The 20,437-nt window shown below is 33.0% G+C and overlaps 3 protein-coding genes across 3 annotated transcripts; 2 read left to right on the top strand and 1 right to left on the bottom strand.

Moving 5' to 3' along the window:
• Window positions 1–1,152: 1,152 nt before the first annotated feature.
• On the top strand, window positions 1,153–3,162 carry LOC109597984 (androgen-induced gene 1 protein). Its single transcript, XM_020013785.2, has 3 exons — window positions 1,153–1,626; window positions 2,300–2,404; window positions 2,464–3,162. The coding sequence occupies exons 1-3, from the start codon at window positions 1,468–1,470 to the stop codon at window positions 2,920–2,922; spliced, it is 723 nt and encodes a 240-aa protein (XP_019869344.1). The 5' UTR covers window positions 1,153–1,467; the 3' UTR covers window positions 2,923–3,162.
• A 102-nt stretch (window positions 3,163–3,264) lies between these two features.
• LOC109597980 (superoxide dismutase [Mn] 1, mitochondrial) lies at window positions 3,265–4,742 on the bottom strand. The gene is made up of 4 exons (XM_020013780.2): window positions 4,584–4,742; window positions 4,328–4,504; window positions 3,647–3,876; window positions 3,265–3,590 (listed from the first exon to the last, which is right to left on the bottom strand). Exons 1-4 carry the CDS (start codon window positions 4,619–4,621, stop codon window positions 3,394–3,396), a joined length of 642 nt encoding a protein of 213 aa, XP_019869339.1. The 5' UTR covers window positions 4,622–4,742; the 3' UTR covers window positions 3,265–3,393.
• Window positions 4,743–8,377: 3,635 nt separating this feature from the next.
• Window positions 8,378–20,114, top strand: LOC109597986 (frizzled-4). Its single transcript, XM_020013789.2, has 4 exons — window positions 8,378–8,747; window positions 18,347–18,552; window positions 18,616–18,808; window positions 18,870–20,114. Exons 1-4 carry the CDS (start codon window positions 8,574–8,576, stop codon window positions 19,797–19,799), a joined length of 1,503 nt encoding a protein of 500 aa, XP_019869348.1. The 5' UTR covers window positions 8,378–8,573; the 3' UTR covers window positions 19,800–20,114.
• The last annotated feature ends 323 nt before the right edge of the window (window positions 20,115–20,437 follow it).

Below are 20,437 nucleotides of genomic sequence, written 5' to 3'. Positions count from 1 at the left end.
GGTTATCTAGGTTCACGATTTGATTATAATAAAAAAATTTAATCTAATAATAAAAAACACATTGTATTCTTTCAGTTTAGTTTTTATAGCCAAACTATTGTTATATTATTTAGAGAATGTTTTAGTGTGCCATAAAAATTATTGCCATGGAAATCTATAACTTGATAAATGTATTTTATTGCCATTTTATATTTTTATTTTTTATTTTTGAAATTAAAATATGAATTAAAAATTTAATTCAATTTATTTTCATGTAATTAAATAGAGTAAAATAATATTTTAAATCTTTTGTGATTTTGCGAAAACTCACATAAAAAAACAAAGAATCTGCTGCTTGGAATCTATTTTTTCGTTTTTTTTATAATATTATATTTTAAACCGTACGGTACATACAGGCGATGTATGTACTAAAACATATAATATCTTAAATACAAGCAATTAAATATATTTTCACATTTTAATATTATCAGATTTTCATATATATATATATATAAATACATAAAGATTCATGATTAACATCGAATAACGTTAATAAATGTAACACAATACTTCTTAAACGATGTCAAAACGATTTCTGATCAATGTTAAATGAGCGCCAGGTGAATCCCAGAGGTGACGTTGATTCGATGTTAAACCTAGGTGAGTGTTCTATCTAGAAATATAAACCTAAACATTTATATAGACAAAATTTAAATTTCATCACTTTATGATTATGATGTTTACTCCTTAATACCACGTAAGACAAAAAAGGTCGAAGATGTTTGTGAATGTTGTTTAGGAAGGTAAAATAAAAAAGATATTAATATTTTATTTAAAAACATCAAGAGCTTATAAGCTTTTAACAACTTTATAAATTTCTACCTGCAAACTTTTTTCTTCTTTCATCTATATTATATAGTACATATAGAAAACACTACAACGTTGGCATGTTGTTTACGAATGTAAAAATTAAGCTTCAATTTAAAAAATATATTTTTTGATAAACTTTCAACAATTATAAATTTCCACCTGTAAACATCCATCAAAGATATCTAATCAATTTAATACATCTGCTCTCAATCAATGAATAAATATTCGAATTGTCTGTAGCCTTGAATTAAAAATTACATATGACTCAGACATTTCCCCCACACGTGTTTACTGTCACCCCCGATCTTGTCAGTCTCATCATGAAACATCTATGACAAAACAACTACCGCAACATTCATAAAACATACTTGTAAAAGAACGTGTAGTCAAGCAGGCAGTGTGTGTGTAGACACGATATTGGTTGTGCACAAATGAAATTCGCCCCTCGAACTCGAGTGCACGGTGGAGGATCAATAAGCATTTTCAGTTTGTCAGCGGTTTCGACGAGATAACCTATCGTTTCCATAGATAACGCACGCGAAATCCGGCACAATCATCCAAGTGACTGGTGATTAATTATTGAGGTGGTCGATTTCATTTTGTGACAAGCCGTCAATTATGGGTGTTCGGACTGTGTTGCACGGTTTGGCAACTATACATTTCTGGTTTGGATGTTATTACGATTGGGCCAACGTCAATATACCCAAGGAAGTGCATAACAGAGGCGAAAAATGGGATTACAGCGGCAAATTGAAGTACCTCACTTACTGGGATGCGGTAATAATTTAATTAAATCATTCATAACATTCATCATTCATCATTACTCAATTCAATTCAAAATTGTCACTTGAAAGTCAATATAGCCTTTCAGTAGGAAAGTTTTATTCCATCGCATGGTGTAGAGTTTACACTGTAGACGTCAAAATAACTGTTGTATTTTATTCTTTGTTGACAGTCAATATTGCCAATTTACACGTATAAATATTACGAATTATGATTTATGAACTCATTAACTTTCTTGATTAATAACATTGTTGTTCATTGTTAGGTAGATGTTTGGCAAAATTCCCTTATAAAACTTATCATTTAACGGCAACGTCATCATAATATACCATTTAATACCATATATCATTATTTTTCAATTAATTTGGATAAAAGTAACTTATTATCAAAACGCCTTGTGTGTATTGCTCCAGGATTTAATAACCACAATCTAATTAAAATTGTATAATTTGAAAAATCTACTTTTATTACTTAAATATCTATTTTAATTTAACATAGAAAATATTAAAAAATGAATAATAATTGATTTACTGAACATATGAATAAACAACAAAACAATGAATTTGCATTAGAAAATAATCAAGGCTATTCCATAATTAAATACAAACTACGTGATGGAAATGATCGTTGCTTATGTAATTATCTGTAACATTTAATTTTGTTACAGTTACTGCAAGGATTCTTCTTTACAATTTGCTTGTTGAACGACTTGATTGGCTCTAATGAAGTGGCACCGAAAAAAACACCTTTCATCAGAAAAGTCAAGGACATCGTAAGTAGTCCTTTCATCACTTATTCATTGAAATTATGGTACATTTTTTTTTTATATAGCTGTTACCGTCACTGGCTTTCCCCATTTCGTTCTTCGTAGGAGCGACATTCTGGGCCCTCTATTTCATCGACCGCGAACTCGTGTTTCCGAAGGCATTGGACCCCTTCTTCCCCACATGGCTGAACCACGTGATGCACACGAACATTATGATCTTCATCCTCATTGAACTGGCCACGTCCTTCAGAAGGTACCCGTCCAGAAAAGTTGGAATATCAATCTTGGCTGTTTTCAGCATCAGCTATTTGGTCTGGATTCACATCATCCATGCGAAAACTGGCTTTTGGGTATACCCAGTACTGGAAGTATTGCCGACAGCTGGCAGAATAGTTTTCTTTGTGGCATGTCTATTCATGTTCATCGGATTCTATTTACTGGGTGAAAAGCTGAACGCGATAGTGTGGAAGAAACAACTTAAACAAGCACCGACAAAGGCCCAAAAGTCCAAAAAACGATCATAGTTCAAAATCTGGTTGGGTCAATTAGCCAAATTTATGTAAGGTGCCTAAATAATTCTGTTCTGTTTTTGTGTCGTATTTTCGTAATTTATTGTTGTTGAATGTTATAATTCAATTCATTCTTTTTATATTTCCATACATTGTTATTGTTGTTATTCACCTAGCAATAAACACGTTGTTAGTTGTTAGAAGTTTTTTATTCAGGACACTGGCAAATTATACAAAATAAAAGTCAATACCAAATTACTAGTTTTATTTCGATTATACATATATTATTAAAATATGTATTAAGATGATTTCGCAGGAATTGCGTCAAGGAAATTTTTTAAGAATAAATAAAACACGTTTTTTAATGTAAAAACAACTAGGCGTTTAATAAAAATATAGAGTATAACAGAACAAACTAAATTAATATTTCAGGAAAAATTTCATTTTACCTATGTTAGCTTTTGTGATTTATTACTGGTTGCATGTTTACTTAGCCTTGGCCAACCTTTCAGATACATCTTTCCAGTTGATAATGTCAAAAATGGCCTTAACATAGTCTGGCCTCACATTTTTGTATTGCAAATAATAAGCGTGTTCCCAAACATCAATGCCCAAAAGTGGGACCAAACCAGTTGTAGCTTCCAAAGGATCTTGGTTTGCGCAGGTTGCGATCTTAATCAAACCTAAAACAACAAATTATAAATAAAATATTTTAATATAACAATATAAATGTTTTTACCTGTTTTCTTATCATATCCAAGCCATCCCCATCCAGATCCTTGAATGGCAACAGTGGCGGTGGAAAGATCGGTCTTCATCTTGTCGAAGCTGCCGAATGATTTGTCGATCAAGGCGCTCAAATCGGCGCTGGGTTTGGTGGATGTGGGACTCAGATTTTGCCAGAAGATGGAATGGTTCAAGTGACCACCACCATTGAACTTCAACGCGCCTTGCAAAGAAATCACGGTACTGAAAATATGGATAAAATGTATTTAAAAAGTTGATTTTACCTTCATTGTAATTAACCGAAATTTTTTATATATATTATGATAAAATATTTAATCAAATTTATGAAATTATTTTTGGAAATAATTCTATTTTATTTTGATTTGTTTAGCAGCAAAGTTGAACTTACATTTCAATAATTTTTACTTTGCTAGATATCAAAAATATAGAGATTTGTTAATTACATCAATATGTTTTTTATATTATCCAAAATTTCAGATAATTTTGGCCATTTTGCAGCTATATATTTGTTATGTCCCTTAAACATTGTATATTGTATATCAAATTAGAATCTTGTTGGATAACTCATGAAACACAAATTTACATATGCAGTCATTATATATAAACAAACTCTTGAAAACAGAACAAACAAGATGAAAAGATATCGTAAGTGTTGCTGCCATGGATGGATTACCTGACGTCATTTTTCTCTACAGCTGATCGAAGTTTGTCTTCAGCGGCATTCAGATTCGTTACGTAAGTCTGGTGGTGTTTGCTGTGGTGAAGGTTCATTATCTCCCTCGAAATGACCGGCTCCAGGGCCGCGTAATCGTATGGCAGATCGGGCAAAGTGTGCTTTGATCTTGCATTTCTGTTACAAAAGAAAATATTAAAAACAAAAGAACATTGTAACTATGGAAATTAAATGACGTCATGACATAAATATTTACCTGGCGACAGCCTGAGACAGTTGTCTTAGGGTGAACATTGTTAGCAGTTTGTAAATGTGATTGTTAAGACGATGAAGACCGTTTTTTAGTAGTGATTACGAGATTTTTGACAGGCGGCCGGCTGACTGTCAAAATGGTACAAGTGGGCGAGTCAAGGTCTAGATGTCACTCACAGTATATTTTTGTTATATGGGTTGTCTATGTCCTAAGTATAGATATCTATATGTGATTTGAAACTAAATAATAGATTGTGCCACAGTCTTTTAATAGGTGATAATTGAATTTTCGCAATACAATTGCGGTATTTCGTATTAAAATGTATAAGTTACAAAAAATTTTCAATACAATGTATTGAAGAATTTAGAGATTTAGAGAATATTTTAGCAACATATTAATATATAAGATACTAAAATGTTGATCATGAATTCTAATGTATCAATTTATTTTTATTTATATAAAATTAATATATAGTGTAGTAAGTATATTATGTGTACCTTATTTATTAAAAAAATATAATATTAATATTTTTTCAAAAATGTGTGTATTGTTTGAAATAAAATGGAGTAAAAAATATTTATTGGAAGGTAAACGTGTTTAACATATTAAAGTAAACATTAAAATGAACTGTAAAAATCTGTGTTATTTCATACTTGGAACTTACCAATTCATAAATACTACTTACTATAATATATATGTATTATTTTAAAATATATTTAAACGAATTTATAAATATTAAGTAAATTAGATTTAGAGATTTCATGAAATAGAATAGTAAATGCTGTTTCTTAAAAATTAAAATAATGAATAAATTACATACATATCGAAAAACGTTTGATCCGTCTGAATCTTGAGAGAGACATCATGCACAACAGAGACAGTAAAAGTGTTCCACTACGGAGCAAATTGGAGACATTTACTGATGATGCATGATGTTTCTCTCACTCTCTTTCGATCGGTATATTAAAATTTAACGTACCAATTTATAAAAATTATTTAAGTATTATATAAAAAACGTTTTCTACAAAATTACATTACATAAATAAAATTATATTTTTTGTATCTACATTTATTAAAATGTATATTTTAATTTAAAAAAATATGCGTTTAAGTTATAATTAAGTAAATAAATTTATTGAATATATTATGTTAAGTTACATTTTATTATTTTATAAAATATGAAAATATTGAATGTTAAATTATTTTTAATTAATTTAATAATAAATTAAAAATTGAAGATAAATTATAAAACTAATATGTATTGTTTAAATTTTCTAATTTATGAAAAATTATATAATGATAACACACTTTTTGTGAAAAATTAAATACACATTTAATTTTTGATTTTGCATATTAAAATCTAGGTTACAGTCTAAATAAAAATAAAATTGAGTAAATTTTAAATATCAAATAGGTTAGAATAGGTTAAGTTAGATTTTTAATATATTATAAAATATAAAAAAGAAATTAATAAAATCGTCAAGAGTGTATGAATTTAAATTGACTTTAATTACATTTTAAAAAAATTACAAAAATAGATACTTTATTTGAAAAAATTATTAATTATAAATCAATATATCTACTATTATTTTTCAATCATGCGAAAAGATTCTTAAATAGTTAAAAAATATTATTAGATTGAAAAAATTAAGAAACCAAATCATTACTTCAATTTTAAAGATAATAAAAGCGAAAATAACTAAACAACGTACAATTTAATATTGCAGTGGTCATACTGTGGAGCTTTAGGTCGTCGCGCTGTGAAATCGGCCGTCTTTGATGAAGCCGCTACATTCCTCGTGAGCTTCCCACTTAGGATCAAATCCGACCACATCGACAAAATCGTAATCAATTTTATTAAAAAATATTTAATTTTATTTAATTTGTTATCGAAAATAAATGATAAAAAATATTAGGTGTAATTTGAAATAGAAGGTAATGTTGTGTTTGCGGTTGATAAGTATGGGTATATCCCCAACGTACGTCACCGACAACCGGCGTGAGCTTCATACGCTGTGTTGCCATTCACATTTCATTTCATTATTTTCTTATTAGTCTTTGCGCTTTTGTGTCTTGTGCCTCGTTTTGTGTATTTGTATTTTTACATAGTTTTATTTGTTAATGGTATTTTCATATGTCTATTCTTTTAAAATGTACTTATTATTATTTGTTTATTTTCAGCATTGTTATTTCGTTCTTAAATTTTAAACAAGTTATTTTTTGAGGTAATTGGAGTCTCAAATGAAGTACCAAATTTTATATAAAATTCCTAACTAGTTTTTCTTTAATCACAGCATTTTTTAATAATACCTAAATAATTAAATACTATACTATATACTACGTATATTTAATTATTTGGGTATATAAATAATAATAAAATAAATATAAGTATTTAATTATTTAGGTATTTTGTTATTTAGGTTAGTATACTTTTCATTCAAATTGGAGATTATATGTAATGTTTAGCTTTACATTTATGTTTCATATAAAACTTTTGTTAATTGTTTAGACTCGCAGCTCCTAATTTCGGCTGAAAAAAATAGAAAGAAAGACATTCTTCCTATTATTTTTTTCAAAATATTGTACTCGCGCCGAAGAGTATGTTTTCAACAAGTAAAAAATTAAGATTTTCTTATAGAAATTTCAATTTTAAGTTGAAAAATATTGACTAATGAGATTTTTCATTGAAATTTTTATGAACAATTTTTTTTTATATTATGTGCCTATTTTTCTCAATAAGTTCAACAAAAATAGAATATATATAAAAAAAAAATAAATAAAAACCTAATATAACCTAACCTGACCTATATTTTTTTCAGAAAGTTCATCAAAAAAAATTGTCAATATTAAATTTAATAAAAATTACAAAGTTTTCAAAAATTCAACAAAAATTGACAAATTACATTATTGACAATTTTTTTATATTCTATTTTTGATGAACTTTCTGAAAAAAATAGGTCAGGTTAGGTTACATTAGGTTTCCATTTCTTTTTTTTTTTTTTTGAAAATATCCACCAGCAAAATTTCGTTCATCTTGAAAATAATATGGTTCATACTCAAAATGTTGAGAACATGTGGATGCGATGCAAAAGGAAACTTCGTCACCAATTTGGAACTATAGAAGATTTATTTCTCTCATATATATAACGGGGACCATTTCAATGCCATACTTATGTGCATTAGACAACAATATCCTCTCTTACAATAAACTTTAATTCCGTATTTATTGTTTCGTTTCATTTCTTTCGTATTATTTGCCACAACAAAGGCATGATATAATGTCAAATAAAAATAAATTATAATTTCTCCAAATACGACTTATAACACAAATTGGCAACACCGCCCGCAAATTAGAAGTAAAGCGGGCAGATAGCGACGTACGTTCTGCATAGGTTCATACTTATCAACCGCAAACACAACATTACCAAATAGAAATTTGTATTACTATACCAATTTTTTTTGTAAATTAGAGAACTTGTACAAAGTTATAGAATTTTTTGTATTAATTAGGTCATTTTTAAATGAGTAATAATTTATATAGGTAGGTGTATTTAATAACAAATTATTTATTTAAATAAATTTTATAAATCATGTATTATTTCAATTCTAAATTATAGCAAAAAACTACGAGCATAAACAAAAACTGCTTAAAAGCACAGAACACGACTTCGTCGTGCGGATAGTACTAGAGTAAATTATCCCGGCACTCTAAAAACTTTATCTTTTGTAAAGCGGTTGTTTTGTAGAGCCGCCTCGATTCTCTCGAACCGACAGACCGACGGCAACGCATTCATTTGTTCACCGACCTTCCACTCCGGCCTGATCAACGGCGAACCGTGTGCCGCTTTCAGTTCTATTGCGCTCGTCGAGTGAGAAACGCCGCTCCCGAGCTGCATGTTGTTTTCAGTTGCGCGCGTTTATTTAATTTTGAAAAAATCGCACCAATTAGAATGACAATTTTGTTAGTTTGAACGTAAACAAAATTGAAAGACAATGGAACGGGTTGTTTTCGGGTTGTTGTTGTTGGGATCGTTTGCGGCGGTGAGTTGCAGAGAGATGCCGAAATGTGAGAGTATTTCGGTACCAGTGTGCCACAATTTGGGATATAACACCACGATGATGCCCAATTTTATGGGACATAATTCGCAATTGGAGGCCAGCTTTGAGGTAAGCTCAACAGGTTGTTTTTCTTCTAAAAACATTTCATGTTTGGGTAATTGTCAAAATGGTCCATTTAATTTTATTAACACAATAAAAATCACTTTTATTGTTGTAAATATTTCGTGGTACTAAACATAAAAGTGTGACAAAATAGATATTAGAGCAAATGTTTATAATGCCACAGATAAAATAGTAAATAACCCGGGGATTAAGTTAGATCTATGAAATTGATATCGATAATAGGGTTAATACGGTATGAACTCATTTCCAACACGTTTATAATATTTACTAAAAAACTATTTGCGAACTATTCCTGTTATTTTTTAAACTTTATCCATAGTTTGTTAATTAATAAGGAGTCTATGTTACAAAATTATTATATTAATTTTTAATTAAATGGGATTTATCGACTGTATTTTAAGAAATAAAACTAAGGAAAAATGTATATATAACAGTAGTTTAAGAACTAAATAAAATTATTAATGATATTTTCAAACTTTATTATTATTATATTAATTTTTAATTAAATGCGATACAGCTACAATATTTTAACAAATAAAACTTTAGGAACTATATAAATAATTTTTATTTTGTTCCTAAACTAAGCTTACTGTTATATATAAATTTTTCGTTTATAATAATAATGATATTGTTTTATATTTAATAAATTTTTAGTTGTCCATAATTTTTACAAAATGGCAATAACAAATAGTCTTTCTAATCTCTAAAAAGCACCAGACATTTCTAATTAGAATATTAAATATTCGTTTATTTATTTTAATCAATATTTGTATGATGAAGTTCAATACAGTTAAACTTCGATAATTTTAATAAAATTGATTTTACTTCATAGTTGGCATTAATTTAAACAAATCGAATTTTCATTTGTGTGATAATTTAGAAAAGCTTATGTTAAAAATAATAATAATTATAAAAGGAATTTAAAAAAAAACAGAAATAAATATTACTAAATCACACAATTTTATAGTTTGTCTAACGGCTGAAGGCAAAAGAGTATAAAATATAGATCTAAGGAAGTTCTTCAATTTGATATTAACTTTATCGACTTTTGTTCAGCTAATTATTTTTCGAATTACCGAAGTTCAACTGTATTTATTAGTTTACCCGAAGAACTTTTTAAAAAATCACTTGCATATTTGTTTGTAGTAATCAGGAAAGACTAATAAGCATTTTAATTAACAAAACTTGTCCCAGTCTTCATAATTTTAATCTTGCAGTTCGTCTTGCTTTCACGAACTAATAATTTTTTGATTAGTATACGGGAAAAAGTATATGAATACGGTAACATGCATAATTGCACCATAAAATTATTATCCATTGTATATCTGGGATTAAGCTGGTGTGCACAAACACCAGATGAGCAATAGCGATTGGGAAAGTGGGCAAAAGTCAACATTGAAGATCGCGCCCCACAAATGTCAATAGCACAACACCACAACAGAACATTGATTCCTGTATCTTTTTGTGTTCGGACTTGTAATTCAGCACTCGCTGTGGGTTATGCTACCAGCATCGACCATTACATCTTGTGGCACGCCGGGCTCTGTAACGAATTACGGTCGCTCCGTCTCCGTCCGAACAATCGGCCGGCCGGTCGGGTCTTCGTCTTGCGTTTCGGTCTCACGCGGGCACGATGATTACGTGAAAAATAATAAAAACGTGCCTCCGGACCGCAGAGTGCCTCTCCGTCTAACGTTATGTTTCTCTCCGGGCGCCAACGGTGATGGAGACAGGAAACTGTTAATTAGATCTATCTGGGGTTACTCTGTGCGGTTGCTTAATTCTTAATTTTGCAATAAGGGGGACTTATTTATTAACTAAAATATGTGTTGTGAAATGATAGGAAACGGATAAATCCCGTACGCGACATGTTTATTCTAAAATTTCGTGAGATCGTGGAGTTTTATGATGTTGTCTCGGAAAGCGAGATTAGAATTGTTATCTGGAACTATAAATTTCAAACATTCAATTAAGCTTTATTCGTATGTTTTATTTATTTACAATAAGGTTGTAAAAGTGTTATCTTTTGCGGGGAACACGGGCATTAATTTTACGCTCTTATCAGACACGACTTAATTGCCTTTCGTGTTCACTCATATATATATATATATATATATATATATATTTCGGAATGATAACGGTACCTGCAGAAGAATAACGAAAAAAAATGGTGTAGAAAAGCAATAAAAACTATTGATGTAATAATAGATTGTTTAGATTTTGTGTTTAAAGGGAGATAAGCCTCTATTTACAATTGTTCCGCTTTCATCTTGTCAATGTTTGATTTTTCTTTTATGTATAAACAAGATAAAATGTAAATATTTTTGGATCACGCCTATAATCGTGAAAAAAATCGCATCAAACGTATTTTTAGACAGAAATGTAAATGATTTGTCACAGGATGTTTGGTTGGTGCAAAAACAACGTTAAATTTTTGATCTAAATAAATATTAAGTGTTAAAAACTGTGACGCAATGGGAACTAAATTGATCAACCTTGACAAAAAATAAAATTGTGTTCATCTGTTCCAAAATTAAACCACACCATCAAAAATTCCGTATATTATAAACTACTACAGTCAGTAAAACAAAATGTGAATGAAAACGAAGATCTCAACCGGGGAAATCTGTTTTAGACATCTAAATTGATCAACGTTTCTTGATGTTGAGCTGTATAGTTTACCTCCGTTCTCGAAATCCGATAATTATCGAATCCAACAGGAAACATTCGAACCCGCTTTTTGGGGCACTTAAAAAAAAATAGTTCACCACCGGTTCTGTTAATCATGGGGCATTACATCACAATTTAAATTACCCGAAATTCCTAGAATTTATTCATAAGCCGTACTATAATGCCACCTCTAGGACCGAAACTAATAATTTAAAAGAAGATGCATTAGCGGTATAATAACATCCTCGCCGCGCAGGGCGGTACTCGAAATTAATGGTCCACACTTCCAAGAATCCAAACATTTAGAGGAAATTAATGTTTCACATCAGAACTATTTCTAAAACAACCGGAGGTGAGTAAGGAGAATGGGATAATGCCGTAGATATACTTCGATCCTAATCAAAACATACCTTGAGATACTTCGCGGTAATTAATGAAAACTTGCCCGCTTCCCAGTTTGGATTTTCTTGTAGAATTTCTACTAATCTACATACATTACGGAATCATCTATTTTCCAATTAAACACCCATTACGACAATCCGTCGAGTAAAAGTATTCGCGCACCAGTTTTTGCTCGGCTTCGTTAGAATTTCGATGGCAAACGTGCGCTCCGGAGACGAATTAAAATTCCACAGGCGTTCGCCTAACAGTTTCTCAGCATCATGAAAATCCGGAGCCGTGAAGCGCAAAATCCGACCCTGTCACGCTGGCCATCTTTGTCTATCGAATTACAGAAAAACGGAGACGGCCTGGCTTAATGTTGTTTTGATATCCATCTCCATCTCGCTTCGACACCGTCCGAAAGACGAAGACCAAGTCCATCGGCTTTTTGATATTAACGTTCCCTTTCTCTCCGTTTCTGTTCGTCATGTGGCTTAGAGTGAGATGCGCGGCACCGGCCAGGTTTCTTTGAACAGGCAGATATCCGTGTTCCAAAGTTGTAATTACAAGCCGCACACAATGTGTCTGGGACCGGTTTCGAGGGATGCTGGCCGGTCGTCGTGGACAGATTTTTTAAAAAGGCATTTCGCAATTAGTGCTACATTTAATGGGCGATAATTAAATCTTGCCGTCGCACAGTCCAGGAAGGCGATTATCAATTCGGCGTCCTCTGATGCCAGAATAATCGCAGATAGTATCTGGCCGGCTGAGAGGTATTACTTAATTGGTCGCGGGACGGGGACCACGGTAATTTAATATTTGTTTCGGAGAACGTCGCCGGTTCTTAAAATGCATTATAATGTCGTTAACATTAAAATTAAGCCGAAGCTCCTTTGAATTTTTTTATCAATTTTTATCCCATCTCACTTAATAGTGAGTACAAACTCTTCAATTGCTCGTAGTTTTAATAATGAAATGAATTAATGAAATTGATTGGCAATAACGTTTGGAGTAGGGATTTATCTGTTTCAATATTCAACGCGTTACCATACTTTATTTTGAAGGATACGATATAATTAAAAGATTATAATAGAAAATAAGATAATCTTTAAGATAATCTAGTGTCTTAAATGCACATTTTATTGGTTCATTAAATAAAAAGATTTTTCTGTGCCTTTTGTTAGCCTTCTTTTATTAACAATATTTATTTCCGATAGGTATTCTATTAGTAATGTCTGAGATTTGACCGATGATTCCACTATTTTGTCATATTCGTACTCATTTTATATCCGATAACTCGAAGTCGAACTTTTCATGGCAAGTCATGGTTCGAAGAACAAATCTGGCGTTCCACCCTAGTTCCGATCCAATTATAAACCGACAGCCACATTCCCAGCAACCCTCAATCGTCGGCCCATCTGGGTGGCTTCCAACGAACACGATTTCAGTACCACGAACCCACAAAAGTGGCGGAAAGTGAGCGCGGCGCACAGACGGCGTAACATGTCGAAGGGCCGCGGGCCGGTCTCACCTGTTCGCCGAGATAATGACAGGGCGGCATCGACACAAGGCGCCTACCTTTGCCTTCATTACCCCGTACCGATTCCCACCTTGTCTCATGACCGCCTGCTACACACGCATCCAACGTTAGGTTTGAATCTTATCCCTTTCGTTACCCATTTTCGTTGGCCATAAAAATGCCTATGTCTTCCACTTTTGCCACGGCAATAAACACGACGCATTCCGATGAAATCGAATAGGATGTTACGTAACCGCAAACACAAATAAAAAAATCCGATGCGAACTTTATTGCGGTGCAGTAAATAAATTGGCCGCAATCGACGACGTATAAAACGGTATAAAACTCGGACAGATGAAAGCAGTGCGACAGCATGCGATTGGCCATATAACTGTCGGTGCCTTTGTCGGCTGATAAAGCTCCACTCGATCGGTCTGATGCCGGCCAGGTACAAGCGACACGGTGCGAATGTTCACACCTGTGTCGTTTCGTTGTTTGACAACGGCGAAATTCGACCCAAAATGGTGATGGATATGATGATATGGGTAAACAAGGTACCGGAGATCGTGAAACACGAGAAAGTACAAAGTTTTATCGTTAGTTCAATTGCCGAAACTATTTTCTGTATAATATTCCAAGGTAACATGTTTCTTGTCGGATGAAATAGTTTTATATTTCATATTTAATGTTTTTATTCAAAGTTTCGATGGTTCTAAATAACAAATTTACAGATAAGACATTTGATCAATTAATTAAACTAAGTTATAAATTATGTTATTAAATGAGTAGAGATAATCTTATCCAAGAAAACAAATCTGTCAAATTTTTTTTATTCTATATCTATATGTAGTTGTATTTTTATTTCACTAACAATTTTGGAAGATGTCATACATATTGATAATGATAGTATTCCAGTCGTAGATCTTAAAAATTGCCATTGTGGTTTCCAAGTCTCCTGACTGAATTAGTTTCTTAGAATGTTAGGCCTACCATTTTGTAAAAGCGTTGGGATAATTACAAAATAATCATAGACTATTGTGGAATTTCAGCTGCATGAAACCTGGACTAATGCATACCTGCTGTTCGGGGCAATTGTAATTTCAGCTGTGAGTTTGTGGTTAAATTATAAACAATAAATGATGATTCGCCTTCACAAATCCGTAATTATTAAGACCGAGTCTAATTTTAAATATGAAGTCTTACAGAAGCATGTCACGATCCATCAACACAACCTATAGATATAGAACCTAAATGATTGCATTAAAGGGAAATGCAATTAATAATTAATATAAACAAAAATTTATGGCACCGCTTCCTTGTTTTAGTTTGGCAAACAAACCAACTTCCTCTTGACTGTAATCATTAAAGTAAAACAACAAAATCATATCCGGTCGGTTTATTGTTGATACAACCGAACCTATCATAAATAAAACCAAGACGCAGTCCACACAGTAATAAATCTTAAAAAACTCACAAGAGCAAAATCTGCCCCTGGCTTACAATCAGTGACACATTTTCCCCTAGTTGGAATTTCGTTTTACGGATCGTGTTTACACGGTTGAAAAACTCACGGATTAGTTCGCATTCATTGAACGAACCACTGGGCTCGATAACAAATAAGCTACCATCATACACGACACACAATGGAGATACATAATCCGCTTTTGTCAATTGTACCTGCACAAGTATGTACCTCTCCGAGTAAAAGGATCCGGGGACAATCCTGTTTGGGAAACCGGGAGCAAAGATGGTTTACGACCAGTCAAGGACTGTTTGAAAACAAATAAAACAACATGAGTTATTTTTTCCGATTTTTCAACGGAGTGCATCCCACAACGCACTGATTTATAACCTCTGGAAGCAACTAATTATAAATGCAGGCCTATAAATTTCGTAGCGAGACAAGATAAAGGCTCAATTAATACAGGAGACTCATTATTGTGGATCAACGAACTGATGGGGTTCGATTATTAAAGAATAATTAATGTCAAATTAAAATTATTCGGTTCTCGGGGTGTTGCAATACAAAAGGAGGTCGGTAATTTTCTTGATTGATTGTCCAATTAATCTTGGCTTGGTTGGTGATTGTTTCCTGCTTTCCGAACTAGGAGAACAGTTGTTTTCAACTGGCAACAGCAAATTCACACAACTTGAGCAGTTCTCTTTTCTGCATACGTTGTGGTTTTTATTTAGTCATTAGTTTGCAACTTTCTTATCCATTATTCGAACCTAAAAGAGAACATTAACTGAATAATAACAAATCATAATCTAACAAATAATGAGCGAAACATTCCAAGAAACCCGGGACGACCAAGAATAGTACCAAAGCCCTAGGGGCCCATTGTTTCCACACCGAAAAGCGATGCGACTGACCGAGTGCGTTTCGCCATGCTCTCGGGTTCTTCAAAACTCGAATTTATTGTGTCATGGTATAATAGCAGAGCGACGGCATTCGGAACGTCTCACAAATTTCTGATTGGACACGGCTCGAAGCGTTACACTCTTCGAAAATTAAACTGGGGATCCGTTAACGTTTTTTGTCTTGTTTCATTTCTTTTTTTGGGTATGTGCAAGTGGCATGGTATGGTACAAACGATCGGTAATTTGTTATTGGATTAGTGATGAAAACGGATTTGTTGAAACATTAGGAACGTTGTAGCAAACAGTTACACACACTCTTCCATTTTCATCCAAGATATTTTCTTTTGAAGTTCAATTTTGACTTAGTTGATTAAAGAAAAATATTGGCAAATAATTGTGGTTATTGCCAACGGATCAAAATTAAATAAATTATCGGTTGATGCAAATGTGCTGATGTGAAATAACCCTGAGATCGCCAATCGGAGAAAAACAAGCAACCCTTCGTCAAAATCGGTCATAAAACAGCAATATAAACTGTTACAAATAAATATTTATTTTATCAGCAGAAATATTCGTTTTTCACGCCGCCAGTTCGGAGATTTTTAACGCCGTACGAAAATAAACTTAACGCTTCGTAACCAACATGTGTGTGCCGGTGTTTATTTTGATGAGAAAGAGCCAGAAAAAGAAGCCATTGATCTGATGCCACTTTGAAGTCCTTCTGATGTTGGTGCCGCTTTGATGAGATATTTGTTACTCGGGTTTTCATAGTTTGCTGAACATAAATAATGAGATTTCACATGGGCTTTGGATATCAAAGCCAACGCAAACGGATTAGTTGCGGTGTTCAAAACAGAAGACCCGAAGATTTTGGTTTGGTTCACCCTGAAGAGGATAATAGTTGGCGTTTTCACAAAAAAAACTGGTTTATGTCGGGGCAGTTTTTACCGTGGCCGTTTTAGGAAATAATGCGAGAGAGACTTCTTAATAATTTTGACGATTTCCATCGATTAGCCGGCAACGTGGCCAGCCGGATGGGAGACGTTCTGGCTGTCGACAATGCGAGGTCATTCGATCTGACGGCGTCTTTTGTAGTTACCGCTTAATTTCATATAAAAAAATGCATCCGACCGAAGTTTTTAGGAGCTATTTATAGAGGTATTTTAATGTTTAGTCGGACAAAAAGTCCCCCCGATTCGGGCTCGCCTTAATGCACCGGACCGCGGCCATTTTAATTAAATCACACACACAAAAAATATTAAAAGGATTCGATGCCCGATTTTAATGCCTTCCATTGTGATAGTGTTATTAAATTATAAGGCGCACACGGGTAATTATCTCATTGCGTCATCGATTCTAATGGTCTTCTAGGTTTCAATCGATCATTAAAACCAAAATTATGATCACATTAGAGTAGTTTTTTTTTTAACGGCTACTGTATCTAATGTTTTATTACAGGTGTTAATTAACCAAATATGCCTGAAGTAACTTAACTCTACATTTCGGTGTTTCGTTTGATCCTGTTTTTTGTTTTAAATTTTATAATATTGTCTGATGGTTTAAATCTAATCAACATGTCCGTAAAGTTTTTTATGGCTTCCAACGCCTGTTAAAAAATCTGTTAAAGTCCATTTAGGAAAAGAATATGAACAATGTAAAATTAAACTTGGACAACAACAAACAATTGCGAATTTTAATACCAGAAATTACACAGAGGTTTTCATAACTGAACAATGGCCGAAGAAAATTACCCCAGTGTAATACATAATAATAATAGTCGCGTACGGTGGTCTGGGTGACTAAATGCGTCCGAAGGAGCGACTGCTCCGTGAAATTATGTTTAAGTTTCAGTTACCTGCGGCGGCACAGATCAAAGCGGTACTCGCATGAAAAATACACCGCCGAACCACTCATTAATTCTGCGCAAATATTAATTATTATTCTTTAATGACGGCGGTGTGTGCGCACCGCACCGGACGTTCCTACAAAAGGACTCACTCGAACACTTTTTATTTGCCTTGAGTGCGCTCGTCGAACGAGACGCGTTCCGTTGCAAATCCAATCCGAAATTGCTTTGTTTAATTCCCCTGCGGCGAATCAAACCTGCACACGGTAGCTGTGTACTTCCAGTCCAGCAATGGTTTTTGTGGTTTCGAATTTTTAGAATGTCGGTAAAGCCACGAACGATTAGTGTTGAATGTTTATGAAGTCGGAACACATTCGGGAAACCATTAATTCTAATTTATTTGTCCTTATCTAACTCAGAATCTAAAAAAGCATGGACGATGACGGTATACATCTTTTGTGTGCAGTCGGTGTGCAAGATTTGGTTTTTTAATCAACGGGGTCCCGCTTCTCTATGGGTGGCCCCTTGCAGTGCGGAAGTATGGCCTGCCTGTTCTCAGCTCATGACAATCCACGATCATAAACTGAGATGAGAGATCTGTGGTTATTAAGGATTTCAAAGAGATTATTGTTAGTACCATGAATAGTTTCGAATAATGTAGAATGAGTCTTGATACATAATACATATTGTAACAGCATACAAGACCTCGTTTATAATTTTAGAATGTTAGTTAATTAACTTGTATTTTTTAGTAAGACAAAAATAGAATGCCATTATTAACAAAAAATTTTTCTTGTTGTTTTCCAGCTTAAGAAGTACGAACCGTTCTTGAACCACTTCTGCTCGCCGCACATCAAACTCTTCATATGTTCAGTTTACATTCCATTGTGTTCAGAACATGTACCAAGACCCATACGAGTTTGCAAAGGACTGTGTGAGAAAGTCAAGAATGATTGTCTTCCATCTTTGCAAGAGATGGGTATTTCCTGGCCCGCGGAACTAAATTGTTCTTTGTAAGTCACTTGTTTACCACTATTATTATAAATGAATGTTACATGGTACTTTCCTCCTTGCAGATTTTCTGAGCCACCCGAAATGTGCATTGAACAACCCGAGGAAAAAGAACGACTGCCAAACTACTTAAATCCAAACGACATAAAATACAACATGACCCATTGTCCCCCCAACACCAAACCAAAGGGTAACAAATGCGTTCCCTACTGTAAATACAAACAACTCTTCCAGAAGGACGAAGTCTCCACCTTTGAGGTATCTTGTTTTTATTTTAAAACTCGATCAATAACTAACAGTGTTATTATTTCTATTTCAGATTTGGGTAGCAGTTTGGTCGATAATTTGCTTGGTATTTACAATCGTTGCCCTGCTGACCTTCCTGATCCAACCCAAGAGGTTCAGATGGCCCGCTAGACCGATCCTCTATCTCACATCTTGCGGATTCGTCACGTCAACCATTTACTTGATCCGTTGGGTTGAAGGTCCGTACACCTGTACTGGTGAATCTCAACTAGAAAAACCTTCAGAGAGTTTATCTTGCGTGGGGATATCACTGATTCTTCTATTCTGTGACATAGCCTACTCGTTGTGGTGGTGCGTGTTTTGTTTTGTGTGGTTCTTAAGCGCGGCCAGAGAATGGTCCACGGAAGCCATTGAGAAGATATCCACTCGTCTTCATACCACGGTTTGGATAGTCAGCGCCTTTCCCATGTTGTACATACTAATATCTCACAATATTAACATCAATTATTTGTCCGGGTTTTGTGAGGTGAAGAGTATGCCGTTGATAATGTTTCAGCTAGTGTTTATGGTTATCAGTACCTTTTTCAGTGTTGTAACTTCAGTTGCATTAAAGAATGTCAAGAAGACTTTAATAGCGGCTGGAAGGTCACCACTCAAGCTGGAGATTCTCTTCTACAGGCTACTTATTATTAGTATTGGCATATGTTTACCGCATATTTGTTATTTGCTGTGTCAGTTCTATGACACATTTACTTTTGCTCTGGTAAAACTGGTACTGAGGACGCTCAGTATAATTGTTTCAACCCTTTGGGTGTATTCACCGAAGACGTTCAAAACATGGAACGATCTGCTGTGTTCTCCCTTCAGGAACAAGAAACGGCCCGAAATTATAACAGAGAAAAAAAAGAAGACCATTTTTAAAGTACTTATTCCAAAAATTTTCCAATCAAGTAAAGATCTGCCAAAATTTGGTGCACCATTGATGCCTGTAACTAAAGTGTAAATTTTGTATATAAAATATTTATTAACAAATAACTCGAATTTTGAGATTGTGTCTCACTATTTGATAACCCAAAAATATTTTATCTGTGTTAACAGATGTGCCTTAAACGCGAGAAAAACGTACTGAATATTTTTGGTAATTGACTTATTTTTTAAGTGTGACTTTATGTAAGATATTGTATATGTATTTATTTAATGTTATACCTAATTGTGATATTAGTTTTAAGATATTTGTTATAGTATTTTTGTATGTAAAGCGATGCGATTGTAACAGTTTATTAACATGACAAATTAATAAAATTTTATAAAAAATATACATATGTATACAATATGTTAGTTTCATTTTCACCTAAACGATATTCTTAATATAATAAAGTAATTTTAATAAATTAAGTACTCTTGAACAATAATATATTAAAATACATCTAGATAATGTTTTCAATGAAATAAAAAGAAAATAAAATCATTATTAAAATTTATCTGTATAAAACGGATATTACAGTAGATTAATTTTTAAAGCTATAAGTAATTTTACATCAATATATAACGAGTTAAGTAAATATTAGTTATTTGTTTACAAAATTCTCTTTGAGTATATGCAACCGTGTCTACACAATAGAAAGGCATTATTGCACTGTT

This window comes from Aethina tumida, chromosome 1, assembly GCF_024364675.1.
Source record: "Aethina tumida isolate Nest 87 chromosome 1, icAetTumi1.1, whole genome shotgun sequence".
In the NCBI taxonomy this organism is placed as follows: domain Eukaryota; kingdom Metazoa; phylum Arthropoda; class Insecta; order Coleoptera; family Nitidulidae; genus Aethina; species Aethina tumida.
This window is presented reverse-complemented; position numbering and strand designations above follow the sequence as displayed.